Source organism: Carassius carassius, chromosome 30 (genome assembly GCF_963082965.1).
Source record: "Carassius carassius chromosome 30, fCarCar2.1, whole genome shotgun sequence".
In the NCBI taxonomy this organism is placed as follows: domain Eukaryota; kingdom Metazoa; phylum Chordata; class Actinopteri; order Cypriniformes; family Cyprinidae; genus Carassius; species Carassius carassius.
The window spans coordinates 25,812,654-25,837,688 of NC_081784.1; the positions used below are offsets into that span (position 1 = coordinate 25,812,654).

General features: G+C 37.7%; 1 protein-coding gene across 1 annotated transcript in view; it reads left to right on the forward strand.

Moving 5' to 3' along the window:
* The first annotated feature begins 205 nt into the window (after window positions 1–205).
* The window catches only part of LOC132110974 (myomesin-2-like), a 44,585-nt gene continuing 19,755 nt past the window's right edge, over window positions 206–25,035 (forward strand). Inside the window, exons 1-20 of the mRNA XM_059518124.1 lie at window positions 206–308; window positions 1,308–1,416; window positions 2,791–2,848; window positions 3,010–3,164; window positions 3,333–3,419; window positions 5,018–5,106; window positions 5,226–5,276; window positions 5,372–5,536; window positions 6,838–6,999; window positions 7,162–7,303; window positions 9,839–10,038; window positions 10,123–10,176; window positions 11,135–11,262; window positions 12,144–12,327; window positions 12,589–12,763; window positions 19,304–19,425; window positions 20,934–21,121; window positions 21,227–21,353; window positions 23,020–23,198; window positions 23,327–23,441. Coding sequence (XP_059374107.1) covers window positions 1,331–1,416; window positions 2,791–2,848; window positions 3,010–3,164; window positions 3,333–3,419; window positions 5,018–5,106; window positions 5,226–5,276; window positions 5,372–5,536; window positions 6,838–6,999; window positions 7,162–7,303; window positions 9,839–10,038; window positions 10,123–10,176; window positions 11,135–11,262; window positions 12,144–12,327; window positions 12,589–12,763; window positions 19,304–19,425; window positions 20,934–21,121; window positions 21,227–21,353; window positions 23,020–23,198; window positions 23,327–23,441 — 2,467 coding nt within the window. The 5' untranslated portion in view covers window positions 206–308; window positions 1,308–1,330. The remainder of the gene's footprint in view (window positions 309–1,307; window positions 1,417–2,790; window positions 2,849–3,009; window positions 3,165–3,332; window positions 3,420–5,017; window positions 5,107–5,225; window positions 5,277–5,371; window positions 5,537–6,837; window positions 7,000–7,161; window positions 7,304–9,838; window positions 10,039–10,122; window positions 10,177–11,134; window positions 11,263–12,143; window positions 12,328–12,588; window positions 12,764–19,303; window positions 19,426–20,933; window positions 21,122–21,226; window positions 21,354–23,019; window positions 23,199–23,326; window positions 23,442–25,035) is intronic.

Here is a 25,035-nt window from a genome sequence, read left to right on the forward strand (position 1 = left end):
CACATTATTTCAATATAACAATTTCCGTTCGACTCACCTTAAATTAAACTCTCTCTCTCTCTCTCTCTCTTTTTTAACTCTTTCAGTATCCAGCGTCAATTTAAAACGTCTGTCTGGTATCTTAATATCAGTGCGAAATGATGTGGGAAGAAAGTGTAAATGCTATATATAGTTTAATGCCTATCCATAAATGGGATGCGGGAGAGGCAACATTCCGCATGGGTAATATTTTGCTTTTCATCAGCTGGTCTCTCACAGGCGGGTAGAGGCTCATCTACCTCCGCGTCGCACTCTTGTATTCTCCTGGGGTGAGTATGTCTGGCCCTTTATTTCCACATTTTTGAAATTATAATGCAGAGTTGTCCTTGTGGGAATACAAAATCGTTCAGGCTTAAGGGAACTTTAGAACATTACCTTGGTTGGATGTTGATCTATCTCAAATGACGTTTGCCTGAGTGGGAGCTGCACTTGACTTTGAAGGCATTCATAAAAAGTTGCAATTTTAACCAGTTTCGGGGCATTGTGAATATGAATGAATAACTGGGCACATTTTGACATTGTTTTGTCTGTGGAAAATGTGTCTCTTAAAAGTGACCTGTTGGATGAAATGACCTTTGAAATATTTATCTCCCTTCCCCTAATTCTTGATGCATTATGGAAAGTGATCAATTAATTTATTTTTACATGTTGTCTGTCAAATATGTTATTGAAAACTGTGCATAAGATATGCAAAGTGTATGTGATGTATGTGGGCTTCATATGTGAATGAGATAATGCAATGCTGCATTTGAGTGCATGATTGTTTGTGTAAATATTTATCAAAAAGAAATTTGGGCAATATGTTCATGTCCCTTTTGTTCATTTTGTATTGTAGTGTAGTTTATTTATCCATATTAGAAGAAAAACATTCATGAGAAGTTGGTAATCTTTCCATATTCCAGTACATTTACACAATAATAGCTTGTCCTTGTTCTTGTACACTATACAGTAGAAATCGCCTTGGAATACTGTACCCATCTCCTTGGACTGTCCAATATCCCAACCCCCAACCTCTAATTTTAAACTGCCGTGAGGTTTGGCTTCTCTGTGGCCCAAAGCTCCAGAACGCCCCTCCTCTTCATCTCCACAAACAGGCCCTAACACCTAAATCATATCAGTAGCAGGCCGCACTCTGCTCAGTTTAATACAAACTGTCCCAAATAATGTCAATCACTGAAATAGGAAATCGAGAACAGTAACAAAGCATCTATCAATGAAAGCATTTTGTCTTGTTTTGTGTGCAAAGACGCTGCATGTTTTCGTTCCAGGTTTTATTCATAGGTTGCCAAATATGGCTGCAGTTGTTACCAGACACAAGCATTTCGGTCGAGAATACCTCAGTACCGAGTCTAAATATGTTGTTCGGGAATACTCCAGGTAAGCTGAAGATCTACAGCAGCTTAAATCAAGCAAGTTCAAGTTTAATGAATTGTTGCAGCTAATCATGATGTCCACGGCAATACTAAAACTACTTGTAATAAAACAGTAACATCATGTATAACATATAATAGCATTGTTGGAGCTCTGCTAATACTGTACACCCTTTTATCCACAGTAGATGTTCCCTTCATGTCACTATACTTAGTTGACATGAAATACTTTAAGAAGTTGACATGGCCTGCAGTGCGACACGCTATACTCCATGTAAAACTCTTTTCTAATTATGCATGCGGGTTATGTGACCTCATATTAGTGAGAGAGAGAGACCACAGGTTACATTTATCACACTGCAGGACCATTTAAAATAACTTGAAAGTTAGCCAAAAGGTGATTCAAATAGTCAGTTTCAGGGCCAGAGGTTTAACTTTACCAATCATATATGATGCACAGGACAACAAATACTCAGATATTGCCTGGAAACATTTTGTTTTCAATAGTACATTTTAGATTCATAGATTAAGTTTGATAAACGTTGTCATTAAATCAGTTGTTTAAGCAGAATAACATTTTAGAATAATTATATATGGTTATTATATATATATATAGTTATTTTTGGTCTTTAAAACTGATTAGATAACTTGCCCTAAAATTATCAAAATTTGTATATTTTAATATATCAGAACAAAAACAGATTTGTTTAAATATATAAATGTTAGTGAAAAGAATTCCACACCAAAACAACATTGTGATGGTGATAGTTATTATTTGTCCTCTGAAGGGTCAAAAGGTAATTTTTATGTTTCTTTTTATTATTATAGGTTAAAACCTATAGTAGGTATTCATGTTAACTAGTTTTTTTTTTTTTTTACTTGTTTCTTTCCACTTAAGACTGCCCTAAAATGTGTTGCTTGAAATGCATGAGTTATGATATGCTTTTGTATGTTTGAATGCATGTCAAAATGAATAAACTGATTATTAACCTGATATGACATGAAGCGTTGATTAATTCTGTGTCATGTTTCTCTCATGCTGTTTGTTTAGAGTTATGCTTTGAGCCCAATGGTATCATTTTATTATACACTCTTAGAAATTAAAAGAAAGAAATAAAAAGTGCAAAACTGTCACAGGGGCGGTACCCTTTCAAAATCTACTAATATGTACACTTCAGGTACTAAAACACACACACACACACACACACACACACACACACACACACACACACACACACACACACACACACACACACACACACATATATAGTAGTAATATGTATAATAATAATATATACCTTTTAACTTTTGTACCTTATAGGGTACCGCCCCATTGATAGTTTTATACCTTTTTTAAGAGTGTATGAAAATGTGTTTTCAGCTCTGCGGCTGAAGAGGTGAAATATCAATACCAAACACAGAAGAGAATCCAAGGAGTGGTAAAGCTCTTTAAACAATTATTCCTTTCTTGACATGTTGCTGTTATAATACACACATTAGTCAACATGAACTTTAATATACTTTAAAGATATTTGCTTTTGCCTGTAGTAGGCATCGAGGGACTGAAAAGGACAATTAATTGTTTGTCTCCTTTCATCAGGTGGAGAAGAAGATGCCTGAGAAATACATCCGTGAGGAGACCATGATCAGGGGCCCCAAGTTTGTGGTTAGACTGAGGTCCCACACAGTGTATGAAAACAGTGCTATTAAACTTGTCTGCACTGTGGAGGGATATCCCACCCCACAAGTCAAATGGTGAGGTTTCTTCAAGTTCAGTGCAGTTCTGTTCTGTGGTCACACAATGTCACTTTGACATTGAAGTTGCAGGCTTTTTAATTGCATCAAACAATTCATAATACGTGTAACCATGTATAAAGAAACTCTAAGATGATCTATTGTTGTTACATGCCACATATTCTACAGGTTCAAGGATGATGTCATCTTGGATATTTCTTCTGGAAAGTACTTTGTGGAGAGCAATGCAGGATTCCATGCGCTCACCATCCTCCGGTAATTTAAACTTTTCTGTGTAATATTTAGACCTTTTAGTGATGCAATGACAGAATATGGTTTACTGATGTGTATTGAACGGAATGAGTGACAAACTTGAATGACTGACAAGACTCGGGTTGAGTGCTCATTACATGCTCACTTCCTAGTTATTAATTGGCCACAGAAAGCAGAAAACTTGAAAAAAAGAGACTTGCAAGTTGTTAAACTTTTGAAAAACTTTTGTCTAGCAGCAATCTCAAAAAAAGTTGCGGTTCACCTAAAAAAATAAATAAATTTGCTTATAGATAATGTAGCTTACAGTATTTTAGATCCAGTACGATATTACATTGTAACATAATTATATCTTGACCACTAGGTAAATAAAAAAAAATAAATAAAAAATAATTCCCCCAAAATTTGTAATGCACCTGAATGTTTAACAGGGTTATAGGGTTTTATATATATATATATATATATATATATATATATATATATATATATATATATATATATATATATATATATATATTCAGAGGGTTATTCTCTTTATTTTGTGCCTATTTTTATTTAAATAATTATTGTAATAAACTAGTTCAGATGAATCTACCATTTTATTTAAATCATCTAATTAACTCAAAGAAAGTACAACAAATACATAAATAATGTGCAAATGATTGACAATTAAAATAAGGCACATTTTTTACACAAACATTTTAATGATTCCAATATATTCTTCATTTTCTCAATGCTTTTTCTTAAACATTTTGCAATGCAGTTTGACCCCAAAAGGACAAGCTCTTGATAGGTTTCATGAGATTCCCCCTCTAAAACATAATTAAATGTTACCAACAAGTTAATTTCCACAAAAGGAAGTCATGTCAATGGGATTGCATGTGAACTTTTCCAATTTAGTCCAGGGCCAGTGGATGCGCCGCCCACGTCTTGAGCTCCTGTCAGCTGTTAATGTCAGAGTGCTGAGTTTGGTGTCATCTGACACTCCGGCGCCTTACAGAGAGATGACTTTCACTGCTGTCAACCCTGTCAGTCCCACAAAAACTCACCCGGGCCCTTATGTCACATTCCTGACGGCTTCTTGCATTCAGAGCCCAAACCTCACAGGTGAAGCTTGGCTCTCAGCATTTTTTCTAAAATGGCCAAACCTTTCACTTTTTGACACACAGCCATTCTCCTCAAGACCACAGGGGCCGGGGGAGAAGGCTCTAATATAGCACGGTCACTCTGAAGGTCACATTACAGTCGTCTCATTTTCTTGTCCCTTGCATCTCGTGTTTGCTATTCAAGCCTCAGAGCTTCCTGTGTTGAACACGTTCCGAAAACAGGCGCTAGTCTACATTACCATTTAGTTTGGTGCAATTATCCTCTTGACATTAGAGCATTAGTTAACTGGTCATTTATCCATCATGATGGGAAAGCACTTTATGTGCTTTCCAAGTGTCAATTAGGAAATGACTGCGGCATATATCCAATCAAATAACAATCATAGTGATTATTTATTGACTGATTAATTATTGGAGTGGGTGAAGTGGTGTTGGGATCCAGCCATGTATTGAATGAAGTTGTAGACACCTTTGAATGAGTTATGTATGTTTTTGTAGGTGTGCAACTGATGACACTGCAATGTACACAGCTGTAGCCTCAAGCACACATGGACAGGTTTCTTCCCAGGCCTCCATCATTGTGAAGAGTAAAGCTTTTTCTCCTGTTTTCTGTAATCTAAGCATATCTAAGCAAGAAATTAGCCAAATTCAGATGATGAATCTTTTCTTTACAAAATCATTATATACTGTCTATGTTGACTTTTAGGATGCAAAGAGAAAGAAGAGTCCACTCCTTATTCCTGGATGCCTTACCAGTGTAAGTGTGAAGGGCTTTATTCATTAAAGCGTGAATAAATGATAATGTTTTAAAAACAAGTCATGAAAGATAATAACTGTTTTGGTATTTCTCAGATGCCATTTTACCAGAAATCAAGTATACAAAGATTAACATCACTTACACTGAGACGTTTGACGTGACCTTTGGAAAAGAAGGCGATAAGGTCACTTTGACCTGCAAGATGATCATTAACCCCAACCTGGCTAACCTTCAACCTGAGGCGCTGTGGTACAGAGATGGTAGGAACTGGCCAAAAAAAGGACAATAAAAATAGTTTTTGTGTGTCTGTAGTGAGGTTATTGTTAATAAAGCCACGGTCACACTAGACTTTGAGCATGCAAAATTTCAAATTCTTGACCCTCAACAGCCATGATATGATGTCACGTTCTGCAGCGTTTTAAAAAAAAAACGTAAAGTTTATTCAACACAAAACAAGTAAATCCAAAATGCTAAAACATACAATATACTCCACTTTCTTTCAGTGCTGTGGTTTTAAATTTACGTCCTTTTTATTCAGTCGCGAGGCCATGCTGTGACGTTTCAATCTTCTGTTCTGATGTGAACTCGTAGGTCAAAGTTCACCAAACTTGAACTTTGGAATGCAGCATAATTTAAAACAACTTCGCATTAGCTTGTGTTTCCACTCTCCCACATTTGCATGCGTATGAATGGAAGTCAGTGGAACAAAAAGTGTAGTGTGACAGACCCAAATTCACAGATTTCATATGACTACAAGATTTACACTAGCTGCTGAAAATTAAAGAAACTGCCATTCTTGGACACAGAAAATAATGTGAAAAAGAAGGACTGTTCTGAATCCCGTATTATCTATTAATTAGCAAACAGATGTCCCGCCCCAAATGCATATCATTTGTTGAGCTAGTGTTTTATAATGGCTGCTCAAATAAACAGATTTCAGTTCCATTTTATACAGTTACTGATGCAGACATTATGCATTTTGCCTTTATGAAATTTAGTATATACTCATTTAGCCATTGGAGTAGTTTCAAATATGTATGACAGTGTCAAGATCTGTATCTCCCATTTAATGATATGTATGTGTTCAAAAACATTCAAAGATGTTCATGGAAGTTCGCAAAAAGTGGATGCTTTCTTGTATTAAAACATTTTAATACAGTGTATTTAGGTGATTATCGCTATTTATTGTTATTTTAATATATATTTGACATTTGTAATATATTGTACTTCTTCAAATGCATAAATAATGAGATATATTTAGTCTGAAATACTTTTTTTTTTTTTGCTGTATTTTAAATAACCAAGGAAAGCTGCATTTATTTATTGTGGCATTCGCCCCGGGTCATATATTAATTTTCAGGTTGTTCTGTAGGTGTGTTTTGCAGTCAAATCATGCACAGAACAAAATGGCTTTTTATGTCCATTTGAATGACTCATTTCACTCCAATCTCTTTTCCTGAATGATCAGATTACACTTTCCAGATCTGCAGTCTATTCTACAAAATAAATAGTTTAATCTTCTCTCCTCTCATACCCCATGTTGTTTTTTTGGGCCCTCCAGAGTATCTCCTGAAAGAGTCCAGGTGGGTGAAAATGGAGTCTGGAGGAGGTGTTGCCAAGCTCACGCTCACTCAACTTGCTAAGGATGATGAGGGACTTTACACCCTCTGCATGGTGACCAAGGGAGGCGATGCGGTCCACAGGGCTTACGTCTTCGTTGATGGTAAAGAGTTGTGAACTTTTCCAAGGCTTGTTGAAAATCTTATGTGATTCTTTAAAGGTCTGGATTAGCATAATTCATCTCATATAGCGCATACATCTGTTTGGGAGTGATTCCTTCAGCGAAACAGTGGTGTGTAGGAGTCATCATGTTTTGTCTTGGCAGATGGTCCACCTCCAGTTCCTCAAGTTCCCGGAGCCCCAATGGACATTAAGATCCATGATGCAAATAGAGATTATGTCATTGTGTCTTGGAAACCTCCTAACACCACCACTGAAGGCCCCATCACTGGATACTTTGTTGACAGGTGACTGCGCTGACTAAGGTGTCTTCCCAGTGGGAATGGTTTTGTGGAATAAAAGTTATTTGATACCGTGGCCTCAAGAAATATTTGTACAGTTCACACTTTAAAATAGCTGAATGTCATGGCATTAGATAAGAAATGGTCAAATATCGGCTAGACATTTTCTTTTTCTTAGCTAACTTGAGCCAGGTTTTCAGTAACCTATAACAAATTGGTTAGTCACAATAATGTTATCTTGATTTTGTTAACTCAACACGAATTGAACGGTTGCACTAGCTTAGCATACAGCTTTTCATCACAAAACTGTTCATCTTACCCACATTCCACCTGCAATTTAATCAGGTGTTAAATGTACTAGAACAACTTACTGATACCTACTGACAGTCTTTTCATTGCAAACCGGTCTTCTTTCTATGCAAGTGAGGATTATTCTGGAATCTACCTGATTGACAAATGTTAACGTAATGTGTCCGATGCAATTAACCTGCCACCCACAGAAACTAGTCAGTAAATGAAAATGAAAGCAATGTTGGATGTAAAAAAATTTGGGCTCTTCTTCTGCACCCTTGTTAACCGCACATTCTATTTAAATATGATATTTTAGAGATTTTTACATGTAATATTTATTAGAAACCATTTAAGATATCAGAGGTTTTTACATACAGTACATTCCCCCAAATTACTTTTTAGATATTATATCATGGATTTTCGTTTTGGCAATTTTCCCAAGATGAGTCGTTGTAACTGTTTTGAAATTGCTGTTTATAGTAAGGGGCTTTCATAGAGTAATCATTCCACTTCTCTGCTTTTTAATTGTTTTACTATGCAAAAGGAACTAAACTATGGAAGCTCGTTTCCGCCACTAAATAGAACATAAAACAAGGTAATTGTGATAAAAACTCACAATTCAGAGATTTTTTTCTCAGAATAGCAAGTTTATATTTCACAATTCTCCTTATAACTCGCAATTCTGACTTTATATCTCGCAATTCTGATCATAATTTTGACTTTATAACTCGCAGTTGCGTGTTTTAAAATCAGAATTTCAAGATACTGTATGAACTCGCAATTCTGAGGAAAAAGTCCTCTTACCAATTACCTTGTCCAATTACCTTGTTTTATTTTTTATTCAGTGGCAGAAATGGGCTTCCATACTAAACATAAGTCTTTGACCATTGCGCCACACTTTGGGGAATTCAATTGGGGAAGTCGTGGCCTAATGGTTAGAGAGTCGGACTGCCAATTGAAAGGTTGTGAGTTTGAGTCCTGGGCCGGCAGGAATTGTAGGTGGGGGGAGTGCATGTACAGTGCTCTCTCCACCTTCAATACCATGACTTAGGTGCCCTTGAGCAAGGCATCGAACCCCCAACTGCTCCCTGGGCACTGCAGCATAAATGGCTGCCACTGCTCCGGGTGTGTGTTCACAGTGTGTGTGTGTGTGTGTTCACTGCTCTGTGTGTGTGCACTTTGGATGGGTTAAATGCAGAGCACAAATTCTGAGTATGGGTCACCATACTTGGCTGAATGTCACGAATACAGTTTTTAAAAGTGCATTTTAAAACTTTGTATCACTTAGTTTCATCAGCCTGTGCACATTTTAAAAGCAAAAATTTATGTTTGACAGGCCCCACATATATTTGCCTTGTCGCAAATATCTATTTGTGGGCCCAAAAAAGGATGCTGTGAATTCTCCGTTGATTTTCTGTGTTTTGTTGTTTAAAACATAAACTTCATTTTATGCAGTGTTTTACTTAAAAGTGCTTGTGTTATTATGTTTCTTTAAAATAAATTTGGGTTTTATTGAATAAAACAAAGTGTGCTTAAAATCTACAGTTTTAAGTGTGCTTTAAGTGTTATATTCAAGTTGCTTAATTGTAGGATCTCTGTTATACAGAAGAAACCCTTATGAAACAAAAATATATTGCAGTATATTGGAAAATATCATGTAATATATTAGGCATATATTCTTATATATATTTATTTTTTCCAATATATTGCAATATATTGAAAGCGGCAATCATTTGTATATTTTGCAATATATTATATAATATATGTATCATCAATATATTATTAAATGTATTCAAATATATAAAATATTAGAAAATAAAAAGGGAAAATAATATATTACAACATATCACAATATATTTTAAGAAATATATTGGTAAATATATTTTCCTTTCGTAAGGGAAGTTTGTTGTCCTTTCCAATGAAGCTGCTTAGAAAATTGCTACACACATATTTTCGCCTGTAACGTACATTGCAAAGGCTAATATATGCTGTGAGTGGTTTGTTCCCTGTCACTTTGAGCTGCATTAATGTCAAGCTGAAATTTACTCTAGTCAGACAGTAATCAGACTGTTAAGTGATGCATGGATCTGCAATTACGTAGGAATGCTCCTTGGCTCTTATCATCTGCTCGGAATGCAAAAGTGGGAAGTATCATCTCCTCTTTCACAGCAGTGTGGAAGTAATGATAGTATAATCTTGACTACTGTCCATATTCATTGTTCATGTTTTTTTTCATCTCTTGTTGGGCAGGTGTGAAGTTGGAACAGAGAACTGGGTGCAGTGTAACGACTCCCCTGCAAAGAACTGCAAATATCCCGTGCAGGGTCTGTTTGAGGGACACTCTTATTACTTTCGCGTACGTGCCGTCAACTCTCGAGGCAGTAGCAGACCCTCCAGAATATCTGAGCCCATTGCTGCTCTGGACCCTACAGAGTTTGAGAGACTTCATGGTGAGCAAAACTAAGTTCTTATGAAGTTACATTTAGTGATTGACACTGTTTATGTTCATAATGTACTGCTGTTTGTTTCAACAGCCACAAAACTTGGTGGAAGACTTGATGTCGTGACTTACTATGATGACCTTGAAGGTACTTTATAGTTGGATTTATTCACTGAAAAACTGGTCAGATTTCAAAGTGTGATTTCAGTGCATGTTAAAACCATGGAAATGAATATAATCTTTAAAAAATAATGGAAACGTCATGGACATTTCAATAGTAATAATTACAAAATGGCAAGTTGAGTTCTGAAATATTTCATAGAGTATAAATTACTTTTTGTTGATTTTGTTAAATTTGAAATTCTTTAGTCAAAACAAATGTGAGCTTTACATTTAGTTCTTATATTAAACATGCACTAAGTAAAATAATGATTTTTGCCTAAACTTTAGACTTTTGAGCAGGGATGTCAAGTTAATCAAATTCACAATCAGAACTCCTTATTTATTATTTATAAATTCAAAATGCATTCATTTATTGACAGTCAATGCAGGATCACATGATCATTAGCCTAAGAGCTCAAAAATTACATCTGGAAATCCCCTTTACTGCATCCTTAAATGTTGTGGGGTGGATCTGCCTTAAAATGTCCTTCCTTTTGTCACTCAGTCAAGTTTGTGTGTCTTTGCATTTGTATTATGTATTAGATGACAGCAGCTGTCACTTAATGCTTTTCCCCCTATTCTTTTCATGCTTTTTGCTTTCAGAATTGGCAATAATTATCTAGCCCATAATTGGTTCTCTTCTGAGAGGTACTGATTAGTTTTTGATGAGAATTCTATCAGGAAGGGAACACACAAACATCTTTGGTTCTTTTTCAAGTTGAAATGAACACATCAACCAGTGTCACCCATGTACATGCATTTGTGTGTGTATATATAGCAGTGGCAATGATATCCACATATCAGTCCATGATATTAAACTTGCATTTAAAGCTAGTGAAATTGCTTGGATAATTTCTAGTGTGTGTAAATGTGTGTGTGTTTTGGTGTGTGTCTATGTGTTCAGGGTAGAAACAGTAATTCTGTTTGATGTGCTTTGGCTGCAGCCGAGGGAAAAGCTCCAGGACCTCCCTCTAAAGTATGTGCTTCAGAGACGGACCGAACATATGTTGTGCTCAGTTGGGTTCCTCCAGTCTACCATAGCAAAGCCCCCATGTGGTATTACATTGAGAAGGTTAGTTTCAGCTCACTGCCAGACGGTGACCCAGCCGAATAGTCACAAACTTTGTTTCAGCTGTTTACTTTTCTTTGCATATCACCTTTTATCCATTAAGAAACACCTACAGTGTAAGAAAGTTTAAGAGGAATATTTTTTAATTAGTTTTTGTTTTGCATTAAATGACGCAGCACAGCCAACAGGAACAATTTATTTCTCAGAAGTTAATCTTTCATAGCTTAGAGATAGATATGACTGATATTGTTGTTTTAATGATATATTTGAAAACCAAATATTTTTATAACAATGCCATTTTTTTTTGTTTCATTCCAATAACTGATATCTAAGACCCATTTTTATTTACATTTTTGATACAATAATAACTTTATGTTGCACTACAATCATATTTTTTATTATTATTGTTATTATATTAATGCAATCATAATAATAGTCATGCAAAGTTATGTGATGATCCAAAAGGGCTGCAAATGTATTTCTGTCTTTGTTTTCGGTTGTTTAATTGTTAATAAAGTTTTTTGACTTCTGAATATGAATAGCTGTAAGAGGTTTCCTGTCAGAGGTTTCCTGTCATTTTATTTAATCTGTTGTCCCAATATTAAATTAACAGTTTATTAAAATGATCAGTTGTCTCAGATGTTCCTTCTAAACATAAAAACAAAATGAAATGTGTTTGCAGACTTTGGGGTTGTGGCAAATCCATTGTCAGTCTTTTGCTCTATTTAATCTTTATTTAATTTAATAACTGTCAAGAATAGACAACTGTGATTTTTTTTTCTTTACTTTTAAAAACTTATTTTTGTGAGAGGTTAAAGCGGTCAGTCTTATTTTCCCACACAATACATATTTGTGTAATAGTGTGTTTTTATTGACTTTAATAGCTTCAAGTTGGAGCTGGATCCTGGCAGAGAGTGAACACTAAAGTACCTATCAGATCTCCTCGCTATGCCGTCTTCGACCTCCTTGAGGGAAAGAACTATCAGTTCCGTGTGCTATCCGCTAACATGTACGGCACCAGCGAGCCTTCCGAGCCCACCAGTACTATAACAACCCTGGAACTGAAGGGTAAATGCCCTAAAAAAACTATGTCACAGAAAGGCCAATGTGCCTATGATGTATTTCACTTAAGATATTGACATTTTGAAATGCATATGAAATGGCATATAGATCTCTGACTTTGCTCTGACTTTGATGTTGTCATTAAGGCAGTAGTGATTTTTTATCTGCCTTTCTGTAGTGGAACAGATTCATGCATGATAGGTAATTGATGGATTGATTGGGCTGGTTGATGAAACCCTCCTGAAATGAAGTTCTGTGTTCATTCAGGTGTGCCCTCAGCTCCTGGACAAGTCGTTGCAACAAGAGAGACAGACACTTCTGTTCTAATCCAGTGGGCACCTCCAAAGGATCCCAATAACCTGATTGGATATTACATTGATTCTTGTGTGAAAGGATCTAAGGACTGGACCTCTGCCAATCACAAGCCCCATAAGCAGACCAGGTATAAGCTTAGTCTAGGTGAATTGATTTGAGGCACTTTCCACAAAAGCATCTGAAACTCAAGTCAGAAAAACTCTAGAAAATATTTTTTAACATTTAATAATCAGATTGTTAAAATGATTTCTGAAGGATTGTGTGACTAGAGTAATAATGCAAAAAAATCTGCTTTAAAAGTCAGCTTTGATTTTTCCTAATAAACTGCACTCGCAAGTGAATATTAAATTATGTTGTGGGATAATTAAATATATTCTAAATAAGCTACAAACATAAAATTATATAGATTTATTTTGTCCTCACATTCTTTCTTGTAACTCCTCCCTCTCAGTTACACAAGCTGACTGAGAGGCTCATTATGCAGCTCATTATGCGGGCTCTTTGTATTCTCAGGTGTAAATCACAATGATATTCATGATAGTTGACGCCTACTCGCATATGACTTTTACCAACAAAAAGTGTCTTAGAAAATTTAAATCAATATATTGTTTTCTGTGAGTGAGTAAACAAGATGATTTTCACATAATTTAGAAAGAAAAATTCTAGGCTACAAGCTCCAGTTCTCAAAAGTCCCGGGAACCAATGTTCTGCATATGTTTTATGGCCTTATTCAAGTGATTTAACATTTTTAGTTTTTCACTAACCACTCATAACATTTTTTTTCTCAAAACCACAATCATGTACATACATGCTGCTCACATATTATTATGGCCCAGTTTGCGCTGATTACAATGAGATTAGACTTTAAATCAAGTCAAGTCACCTTTATTTATATAGCGCTTTAAACAAAATACATTGCGTCAAAGCAACTGAACAACATTCATTAGGAAAACAGTGCCAATAATGCAAAATGATAGTTAAAGGCAGTTATCATTGAATTCAGTGATGTCATCTCTGTTCAGTTAAATAGTGTCTGTGCATTTATATGCAATCAAGTCAACGATATTGCTGTAGATGAACCCAACTAAGCAAGCCAGAGGCGACAGCGGCAAGGAAGCGAAACTCCATCGGTGACAGAATGGAGGAAAAAACCTTGGGAGAAACCAGGCTCAGTTGGAGGGCCAGTTCTCCTCTGACCAGACGAAACCAGTAGTTCAATTCCAGGCTGCAGCAAAGTCAGATGCAGAAGAGTCATCTGTTTCAATGTCAATGTCAATGTCACCTTTATTTATATAGCGCTTTAAACAAAATACATTGCGTCAAAGCAACTGAACAACATTCATTAGGAAAACAGTGTCAATAATGCAAAAATGATAGTTAAAGGCAGTTCATCATTGGATTCAGTTATGTCATCTCTGTTCAGTTAAATAGTGTCTGTGCATTTATTTGCAATCAAGTCAACGATATCGCTGTAGATGAAGTGTCCCCAACTAAGCAAGCCAGAGGCGACAGCGGCAAGGAACCGAAACTCCATCGGTGACAGAATGGAGAAAAAAACCTTGGGAGAAACCAGGCTCAGTTGGGGGGCCAGTTCTCCTCTGACCAGACGAAACCAGTAGTTCAATTCCAGGCTGCAGCAAAGTCAGATTGTGCAGAAGAATCATCTGTTTCCTGTGGTCTTGTCCTGGTGCTCCTCTGAGACAAGGTCTTTACAGGGGATCTGTATCTGGGGCTCTAGTTGTCCTGGTCTCCGCTGTCTTTCAGGGATGTAGAGGTCCTTTCTAGGTGCTGATCCAGCATCTGGTCTGGATACGTACTGGATCCGGGTGACTGCAGTGACCCTCTGATCTGGACACAGACTGGATCTGGTGGCCACGGTCACCTCGGAACAAGAGAGAAACAGACAAATATTAGCGTAGATGCCATTCTTCTAATGATGTAGCAAGTACATAGGTTGTTATGGGAAGTGTTTCCGGTTCCGGTTTACCTAATTAATGCAGCCTAAAAATCCTTTAACGGATTTGGATAATAAAAGCATATTAGTATGTTATGTGTATGCCAGGTTAAAGAGATGGGTCTTTAATCTAGATTTAAACTGCAAGAGTGTGTCTGCCTCCCGAACAATGTTAGGTAGGTTATTCCAGAGTTTGGGCGCCAAATAGGAAAAGGATCTGCCACCCGCAGCCATTTAGATATTTATAAGAAACTGAAAAAAGCACAAATGTCAGGGCATGACAAAACTTCTCCAGGCCCCAAAAATACCCTAGGACTCCAGAGGGTTAAATAAAATAAAATAAAGTTCTAATTTTAGCAAATGTCAAAGCCCTCACACTAAAAGTTAAACGAATAAGCCTTCAATTCATGTCGGTACAATATAGGTCACAGCTCAAACAAACCTTTCAGTTGTGGACTGCATGAAGAATACGACGTAGGAGAAGAAAGTCCAACAATCTTCAGCAATTAAAAAGAAAAAGAGAAAAAAAAGAAAAAAAAAATAGGAAACAAACTTCATGCTTTTTGGTCACATTTTATTATAAGGTCAAATTCTCGCTGTTAACCAACCATTAATTGACTTTTGCCTCAATAAACTCCTAATTTGCGATTGCGGTCATGGGGTTCGCAAGTGGTCTTGGGGTTTCTCCTCCCTTAGCCACTGGATCCAGTGACACCTCCCGGGGTTCGAAAGTTTCTTCCCCCTCGGGGAGAGGCATCTTTGGTTGACTCTTTCGGAAATTAAAGAGAATCCTCATCGTTTCAGCGGTTCTTGCCTCACCGCTCTCTAGCTCATGGGGCTGCTGGACGGAAGCAGCCCTAACTGTGTGTCTGCTCCTTGTACAGGGAGGTGCAGAAAGTGTCACCACTCATACTTCCCCAAGACAATAGGGATCGTAAAGGGAGCGATGCTCACAGTCGAAGGCTTCTAAGCCGAAGGGCGATCTGAGGACCGTCCTTCTAGCTAAGTGCACTCAGTGCTCTCAAGAGTCAGAGCTGTTAACCCTGCCACCGTTGTGTGCACAGCAGCCTCCAGAAAACGCGCACGTCTCAGTATCCGCCATTGTGGATCTGGGAAGCTTAGTACCTCTGAAGAGGTCTCCTATTAAACCGGAGGTCAGTCTCGAAAAACTGATTCCCTTTTTTAGATTTTCTGGCAGCATGGAAGCTTCTGCCAAATATCTCAAGATGGATTCTGCAGACTGTAGAAAGAGGTTAAGGAAATCAGTTTGGTTCTCCTCCATCTTGTTTCAACAGGATCGTTTCCACTGTGGTGGGTCCCGAGGCTCCGATGTTAGAACAAGAAGTAAATACTTTGCTGAGGAAGGAGGCCATAGAGGTGGTCCCTCTTCTCGAAAAAGAATCCGGGTTCTACAGCACTTACTTCATAGTTCTGAAGAACGATTTGGGTTTGCTTCCGATTTTAGATCTGCTTAAGTTGAATCGCTAAGTCATGCGACTGAAGTTCAAGATGCTCACTATTAATCAGGTCATGTCTCAGATCAGGTCCGAGGACTTGTTTGTCACAATAGATCTAAAAGATGCATATTTCCATGTCTCCATCCTTCCTCAACACAGAAAGTTCCTGAGGTTAGCTTTTGGGGGCAAGGGTTACGAATGTTGGGTTCTTCTGTTCGGCATCGCACTCTCACCCCAAACTTTCACAAAGTGTGTGGATGCTCTTCTGGCTCCACTGTGACTCCAGGGCATCCGCATACTAAATAATATAGATGATTGGATCAACAGGAGCAGACGGTGGTTTGACATTGAGATGTCATTCTCGCCCATATGAAAGAGTTGGGGTTAAGACTAAATGCAAAGAAAAGTGTGCCATCTCCATTACAGATGATCACTTATCTGGGCATGGTGTGAGATTCGACCATGATGCAGGCACAGCTGTCTCCTGCTCGGATCGAGTCGATCCCCACTGCATTCACAAGAGTCAAAGAGGGCCGGTCACTCACTGTCAATCAGTTTGAAAAATTGCTGGGTCTGACAGTAGCTACATCCAACATGATACCTTTTGGCCTGCTGTACATGAGACCCCTACAGTGGTGGCTCAAGACCGAGGGGTTTTCCTCTAGAGGAAATCTGCTTCACGATGAAGGACACGTGGCGATGCTTTCATGCCTTAGACATATGAAGGAAACATTGGTTCTTGTCACAGGGGCCGGTGTTGGGAGTTCCCTGTCATTGCGTAACATTAACGACAGATGCATTCCTTACCGGTTGGGGTGGGTCACGAGTGGCCACCCTTTTCGCGGTCTGTGGAGCAGTGGCCATCTCACGTGGCACATCATTTGCCTGGAGATGCTGGCCTTATCTCAAGCTGGGCGTACTTTCACCCAGACCAAACTCCTTTCACTAAGAGCAGTCCCTGGGCATCTCAATCAGGGAGCAGACAACCTGTCGAGACAGGGGCCGAGGCCTGGAGAATGGAAACTACACCCATAGATGATGTGTCAGATATGGAGAATGTTTGGCCAGTCTCAGGTAGACTTGTTTGCAACTCAAGAGACATCGCACTGTACTCTCTGATACTCCACTGGGGCTGGATGCCATGGTACAAATGTGGCTGAGACTTCGTCTGTACGCCTTTCCCCTGATTGCTCTGCTCCTGGGAGTTCTGGAGAGAGTGTGCTGGGACAGGGTCAGTCTGCTGCTAGTCGCCTCGTTCTGGCCGAGTATGGTTCTCAGACCTGATTTCCCTTCTCTACTGCTCACGATGGGAGATTCCCATCAGGAGGGATCTCCTCTCACAGGTATAGGGCATGATATTCCACCTCCGCCTGGAGCTGTGGAAATTACGGGTGTGGCCTCTGAGGGGGCACAACTCGTAGTTTTCGGTCTCTTAACCGAGGTTTTTGAGACCATCCTCCAGTCCAGAGCTCCCTCTCCCAGAGTATGCCCTGAAGTGGGAAGTCTTCACTTCCTGGTGTAGAGATCACCAGCTTGACCCAGTTAACTGCCCGGTCTGATCAGTGCTACAGTTCTTACATGCTAGATTCTCTCTATTCTGAAGGTGTACATGGTGGCTATAACTGCTTACCTCACCCCTCTCTGTGGTTCGTCTGTCAGAAGACACCCCCTGATTATACGTTTTCTCCACGGTGCACTGAGGCTGAGACCTCCTGTACGACCTCATGTTCCACCATGGGACCTGGCCGCGGTCCTGAAGGCTCTCTGTAAACCACTGTTTGACCCAATAGAGGAGGTTTCAGATCGAATTTTGACACTTAAGACGATCTTGTCATCAGCCATTACTTCTCTAAAACGAGTCTTAAGATTTGCAGGCCTTGTCAGTGGCTCCCTCCTTTCTAGACTTTGCCCCCTGATCTGACCGGGCAGCTTGGCCAAAGCTTTTCTGTACCCTTGGCCAGGATACATCCCTAAAGTACCCTCCTCAGTACCACGGTCCATCATACTTCAGGCTTTCTGTCCTCATCCCTTTTGGGAGCCTGACCAGCAGAAGATAAAGTGCATGCAGTGGACACATATGTCCACAGAGCTGCCATGTGGAGGAATTTGTTTGTTTACATCAGTTGTTTGTCTGTTATGGTCCTTCTAAGAGGGGTCTACCCGCCACTAAGTAGACCCTCAGTCGGTGGATTGTTGATGCCATTTCTATGTCATATGAGTCCTCTGCCTTCCCTCACACTTAGGGGTCAAGGCTCACTCCACCCGAAGTGTGGCAGCCTCTAAGACCTTCCTGTCGTGTCTGGCTATGCAGGATATATGTAACGCTGTGGGTTGGTCTACATCGCGACATTCATCAGAATCTAAGACCTCGATATTCATACTGCTCCTGGTTCCTCTATCATCTTGCCGTAGTTGTGCTGAAGTCATACACAATATGCAGGGACTTGAAAGTCTGCGTTCCACGCAGCTCGAGTTCCTGAAGGGGAACGTCTCAAGGTTACGTATGTAATCCTAGTTCCCTGAGGGAATGAGATACTGGGTGTCCTGCCATACTTCCTGCATCCCTGTGAACGATTCCCTCATTCTTCAGAAGCTGCCGCTGTCTCCACCTCACATGTTTTATAGTTTCCTGGTCACATGTCACCCCGTCCGTGACGTTGCACCCATCAATTGGTCTGATTACACACATGATTCAGAGCATAGTCAGGCTAAAGGCATTTCCAAAGCGTTCAACAGTGTTTCATTCCCTCGGGGTACTAGGGTTACATACATAACCTTGAGCATTTATTGATCTTAGTTAATGTGAATTTCAACATTTACTAATACATTATTAAAATCAAAAGCTGTATTTGTTAAATGAGGGATAATGTACATCCAGCCAGTTGTTATCGCCAAATAACCGCCAACAGGGTGATCATGACCCCGATGTGAAGTATTATTACACAGCTACTTGCCTCATAAGTAAATAATTACACAAAAAATATTGTTTAGTTGAAATATTTGAATGCAAAGTTTCCATGAAAACTACAGGGTCTGCAAAATAAATCAGATTTGTGGAAAGTCCAAATAAAGTGCATGAAATGGTAATTGAAAAAAAAAACAAAATATGATCACATATTTCAACATTAAATGCCACTGGAAAACCAGAAAGCTTACATCAGGAGTTTGTGTTGCTGACAAGTGTTTTTTTTTTGAGGATGCTAAATAATGAAATAGAAACTTCCTCTTTCACTGCCTCATTACTGGGTTCTCACAGGTTTGTTGTGCATGGACTGACCACCGGTGAGACGTATGTCTTCCGAGTTCAAGCCATCAATGAGCTGGGCCTCAGCGATGAATCCCAGGAATCGGCCCCTCTTTCTGTGAGAGCTGCTCTTAGTAAGTCTGCCTCTCACAACCCAGTCTCCTTTGATATTCCATCAAGAAACCATTTATTTTGATCCATTTCCTCTTGCCAAACACATTCAAAAGCTGTTTTTCAGCAGGATGTGTTTGTTATTGATAAACCCATGGTGTAGTAAATGACAAAAAGAAAGGCAGGCACCAGAACTGGCCCACAAGATTTTTTTTAATGACATTACAACAGGTTGGAACAGGTCTTAATTGATCTTTATTCATAGGCAGTGCTCAGGAAAGTTGCCACATAATCACAGCAGAAAAGATTAATTCTAGATATTAAATGCTTCTTTGGTATACAGTAGATTGTGCTATAGCGTTTATTAAAGCAAGAAACAATAAGAGAACGCGTTACAGTAATTTTACCATGGATAATGCACTATAGACAATTGGAGTGATTTAATTTTTAAACATCTCATCAGGTGTAAACAAACAAATAGTTCCAGATAATAAGAAAATGTAATGAATCCGATATATATCATGATATAAAATTATTCATGATATGTAATATAACCATCACACTATAAATATATAAGATATGGTCATACCACCCACCCCTAGTAGACAGATACATGGAAGAGGTTTTAAAAATGGTTTTATTTACCTTAAACCTCATACCATTTGCTAAATTGGTTTAATAATTCATACCAAAATGAGTCAGAATTTTTTTTCTTTCCGTATCTCTGTGGGACACTTAGTCAACAAGTAGGAATGATTTCAGCCAGCAGACCATTAAATTTTTACAGATCTGGATGATTTGTAGAGCTGTTTGCTTTGTAACTCTTTAGCTTTAGCTAACAGCAATCCTCTGTTTGGACTCAGGGGGATAATTCCATACTCGGAGTCTTCAAAAGATGAAACTGAAGATGAAACTTTTTGTCCTTAGAGTGCAGGCCTGTCTATAGTAAAGAGACAGTAAAAACATTGGTCGGGAAATTAATTTTAGATGAGTTTATTAGATGGAATTACCAATTTTTGCTATGGACATTATTGGTACCTTGTGTGGCTTGAGGAGAGTGTTTCATTTACAGCATTTGCCAGTCAAAAACAGTAAAAAAAAATAATAAATAAAAATAATAATAATACAAATAAATATATACAAAATAAAAAATAAATAAAAAATACATGAAGACTTACACTGACCACTGACCCGAGAAGAATCATGGACGAGAATATACATATAGGGACCTGAATGACGACTCTTTTGATCTGCAGCAGTAGGCACCTAGCAACAACTCCTAACACCCTAGAAACTGCACTGAAATTATCTCTTTTTTTTCAAAATTATTTTTTCAAAAACTCAGTGAGCTGCATATATAGCCATTTATATATAAACAATGTATTACATTAAAGATGCATTCCAGCCTTCTATATCACACCTGCAGACACAAAACTGTGCACAGTATAAGCCAGAGCTGAGGCATGTTCATCTCAGTCCAAGACATTGAGTGATGTGCAGGACCAGCTAAAACGATCTGTCTTCTTCACAGAGCTGCCCTCTTCCCCTTATGATGTCTCTCTTCTCTGCTGTGATGGGGAATCCATGGTGCTCAACTGGAAGAAGCCCATGCATTCTGGAGGAGCAGAGGTCACTGATTATTACATCGACAAATGCAATGTGGCCAAGAAGACATGGAAGGAGGTCAACATCCCACCCATTAAGGAAAGACTGCACAAGGTGGCCATGTATTGAAGTATCCTGTGCATGTTATTGTTACATCGGCTTATATTGATTGAGTTATAATATGCATATATTTACTAAGATAAACTGTTCCTTTTTAAGATTGGAGGTCTGACAGCTGGGTCAGTGTACCAGTTTAGGGTCTATGGAGCTAATTTGATTGGACTGGGTGATGCTTCGACCCCTAGTGCTCCCTTTAAATGTGAGGCTTGGACCATGCCTGAGCCAGGTAATGCGACATAGGCACATAGTATAACTTCTAAAATTCCATCATTAATTACAAATTTTCATGTCGTTTAAAGCATGTGTGCTGCTATTTGTTCTGTGTAACACAAAAGGAGAATTTTTTATAGAATCTTCCATCAGCTGTTTTCTATTCAGAGATCGTACATAGTCCCCTTGTCTGTCCAGTTTGTTTTGTTTTTAAAGTGTATTTACAAATGTTTTCCTTAAAAAAAAGAAAAAGAAAAAAAGTAGAATAAGCTGACAATTAAACTGCTTGTAATGTAACTTCATATATATATATATATATATATATATATATATATATATATATATATGAAGTTACATTACAAGCAGTTTAATATATAATTTATTGTTCTTAGTTTATATCAATTTCAACATTAATTTAATGGACTCGAATTAACAAAGTAACAATGAATATGTGTATTTTATCAACTAACGTTAAGGGAGAATAATACATACTGTAACAAATGTATTGCTCATTGTTAGTTAATGATAGTTAATGCATTAACTATTGTCAGCTATGGAACCATATAGTTACATTTTACAGGAGAAGCAGCAGAATTTTAATCAACATTGTAGATTTCATCACAGAAAGCCAAATGTTGAAGTTTCCAAGGCATAATAAAGGATGTACAAGATCAATAAATGTAAGATTTTCATTGGCAATGCAGCACTGCGAGAACAAATGGTCTTTTGAAAGCACAATGTTGCGCACTGTCACCATATAGAATCAGAAATTTCTTTTTTTTTTTTTTTTACTCAATTAACTAATATTGTTGTAAAAGAGCTCTTTGAAGATTCTACATAAAGTTATACCTCTTTATTTCCACAGAAGAAACTAAGTCATACATTGAATATTGGTAATTATGTGGTGTCCTAAGAACATTTTAGAGGAAGTAAAAGTCTTATGTGTGCAAAATACATTCATGCATGAGTCTTCCAACCCACAACTCTTGGCAAACATTGGTAGTTGATGTTTAGCAGATTTATAGTAGTCTTAGAGGCACATATCCTCTGCAGCAAAATTTCTTGTTTGCATGGTTAAAAACCTGGTTAAAGTCTACAAAGGGAATATGAGCTCTCCATAGCTATCTTTTGGCTATATACTGACCCTACAGGGTTTTAACCTGCAACCACCATGCTGCCAGCCACCACTGCACTATATCAAAATCATAAAAAAATAAAGCATTGTTAGTATAATAAAACATGTTTCAAAACATGTACTTACTCGGTTTCAAGTGAACCGAGTAAGATGATCAATAGCTGTTTTCAAACAAAGAGCTGTTGTTCGAGACACATATTCGAGACACACTCTTTTCCTCTTTACATTTGTGTATTGAACGGTCAAGACCAGACAAGAAATACAGAAGACCAATACATGTGATGGAAGCTGTGTAGAATATGTACGAGTTATGTTTTACCCAAAAATCTAATAAATTATATCTCAGCTGAAAATATAAAGAGCTAAAACATCCAGATTAATTTCAGTGATGAGAATATGGGTGATTAATTTACATGAAACTAAAGTCGCTTTTTATCCCATTTTAGATGATATGTCATCTGAACATGTTTTCATGAAATTCACCCAAATAGATTATTAAAAGCATGACAACCTGGAGCATTTATTTCCTCGTGTTTGGCTTTGGCAGGTCCAGCCTATGATGTGACCTTCACTGAAGTAAGGGATGATTCAGTGGTGGTGGAGTGGAAGGCTCCGGTCTACAGCGGCACCTGTGCCATCACTGGATACTTTGTTGAGAAATCCAAGAAAGGCTCTAATACCTGGAGCAAAGTCAATGAAAGTTCAGTCAACCACTGCTATCTTAAGGTATCGATTTGTGCTGTCAAACTCACAGTCTCAGATATTTTGTACTATTACTTCAGCTGGACATGGAAGTATGAATACTGGTGTGTTTCTCTATGGCTTTATTAAACGTATTGTTTGAATTTTTGCAGGTCAAGGGTCTAGAGACAGCCAAGTCTTATTTGTTCCGTGTGCAGGCAGAGAATGCCCAGGGCATTGGTGTGGCTTCAACCCCATCTGACCCTGTGTGCATCAAGGCACTGCCAGGTAGAAACCATTACTGCATATATATTTTACTTTTTCTTTTTTTTTAATCAGTCAATTACTTTAATGTGTCACACTGAATGGATCATTTTTGTGCAATTTGAGTTTAGGGATCACAATTAATGAGACAATTAATGTTGGATTTTTGGCTGATTTTTGATTTGTGATTGAAATGTTTGAAAAACAATTACATACTGTCGATTACATGTTACATGTTAGCAGATAGGAAATACTTTTCAAGTAAACTCCTCTCCATCATGTCAGTCAAACCCATAAGACTGTGGTTCACCTTCGAAACACAAATTAAGATATTTTTAATAAAAATTTTAATAATAATAAGAGGTTTCTGTCTATCCATTAGAAGTCCAGGTAACCAAAAAGATCACGCATCGTTAAACCAAATCAATATGAATGAAGTGATTTTATCCAAGTCTTGTGAAGAGATTAGGTCACTTTGTTTGATGAACATATTTAATTACATACATAGACTAGAGCACATTACATGGTAAACACGAAAGTTCAAATGTGTGCATGTGATGCGTGAGAACCAGTAAGGTTTGTTTTAGTGACGCATAAAAAAGCTTACGTTTACAGTGTGATGAGCTCTATGTATGTGTGTTTATATTTGCATAAAAGCTAAATCTATTCATCAAGCAAAGCAACCTAATCTCTTCACAAGACTGTATTATTTTATATCCATGGTTAATTTTTGGGTGACTCTTCCTTTAATGCAGCAATCCTCAGTGAGAGAACTTTGGGGATGCTAGAAGATATATTATTAAAGGGGTTTTGTTTAAGACAAGTTTACAGCACAGATTCACAAATCGAGACGAGCTGAAACTTGCAACTACTTGCAAAAGAATGTGGACTGTATCATTCTAACACATGCCAGTTTATACCAATGTGACTTGACAAGACAGGGTTTTGTTTCCATAGCAACTACTCTTTACTACAGTTTTTCTGTCAGCTTTGTGAAAGCAACTTAGTGTCTAGCTTCCAGAAACATGCTATAACATTTATAAAATGATCATAAGAAGAGGAATGCTTGTTTACTGATTGGCTGCTGTTTGTGATGATAATCAAATTAAATTTTGAATGTCGAATTGCTTTGCATTTATTGAACCCTGAGAAAAAAAAAACATTTCTATTCACATGGCTCTTTTTGCTCACTGGGAAACTAATGATAATGATAATTTAGCTGTTAAACTTGTGTAGAACCACTGCCTCAAGGGGAATTTTGTTCCAAGTCGATATGAATTGCTGTTTTCAGTCCCCTTTTTACTTCTGTAATGTGATTAATTTACACACGAAACAGGATTTTTAACAAGAAAAATACTGGGGAAATCATTGCATATCAGAATAGAGCTAGGTGCAAGATTTTTGCTTACTAGCATGATCCAACTAGCCCTTCATGATAGATGCAGTAAAATGCTGTGCATTCTGACAAAATCCTTTTTCTTTTGTTATTTGTATTTTATTTTATTTTATTTTTAATATGTTTTTTTCTACATAAAAGCATGAAATGGTCTGTAAATGGACAATGTATGTTGTTTTTGATATCACATCTTAGGATAGTGACTAGTAGTCAGCAAATCAA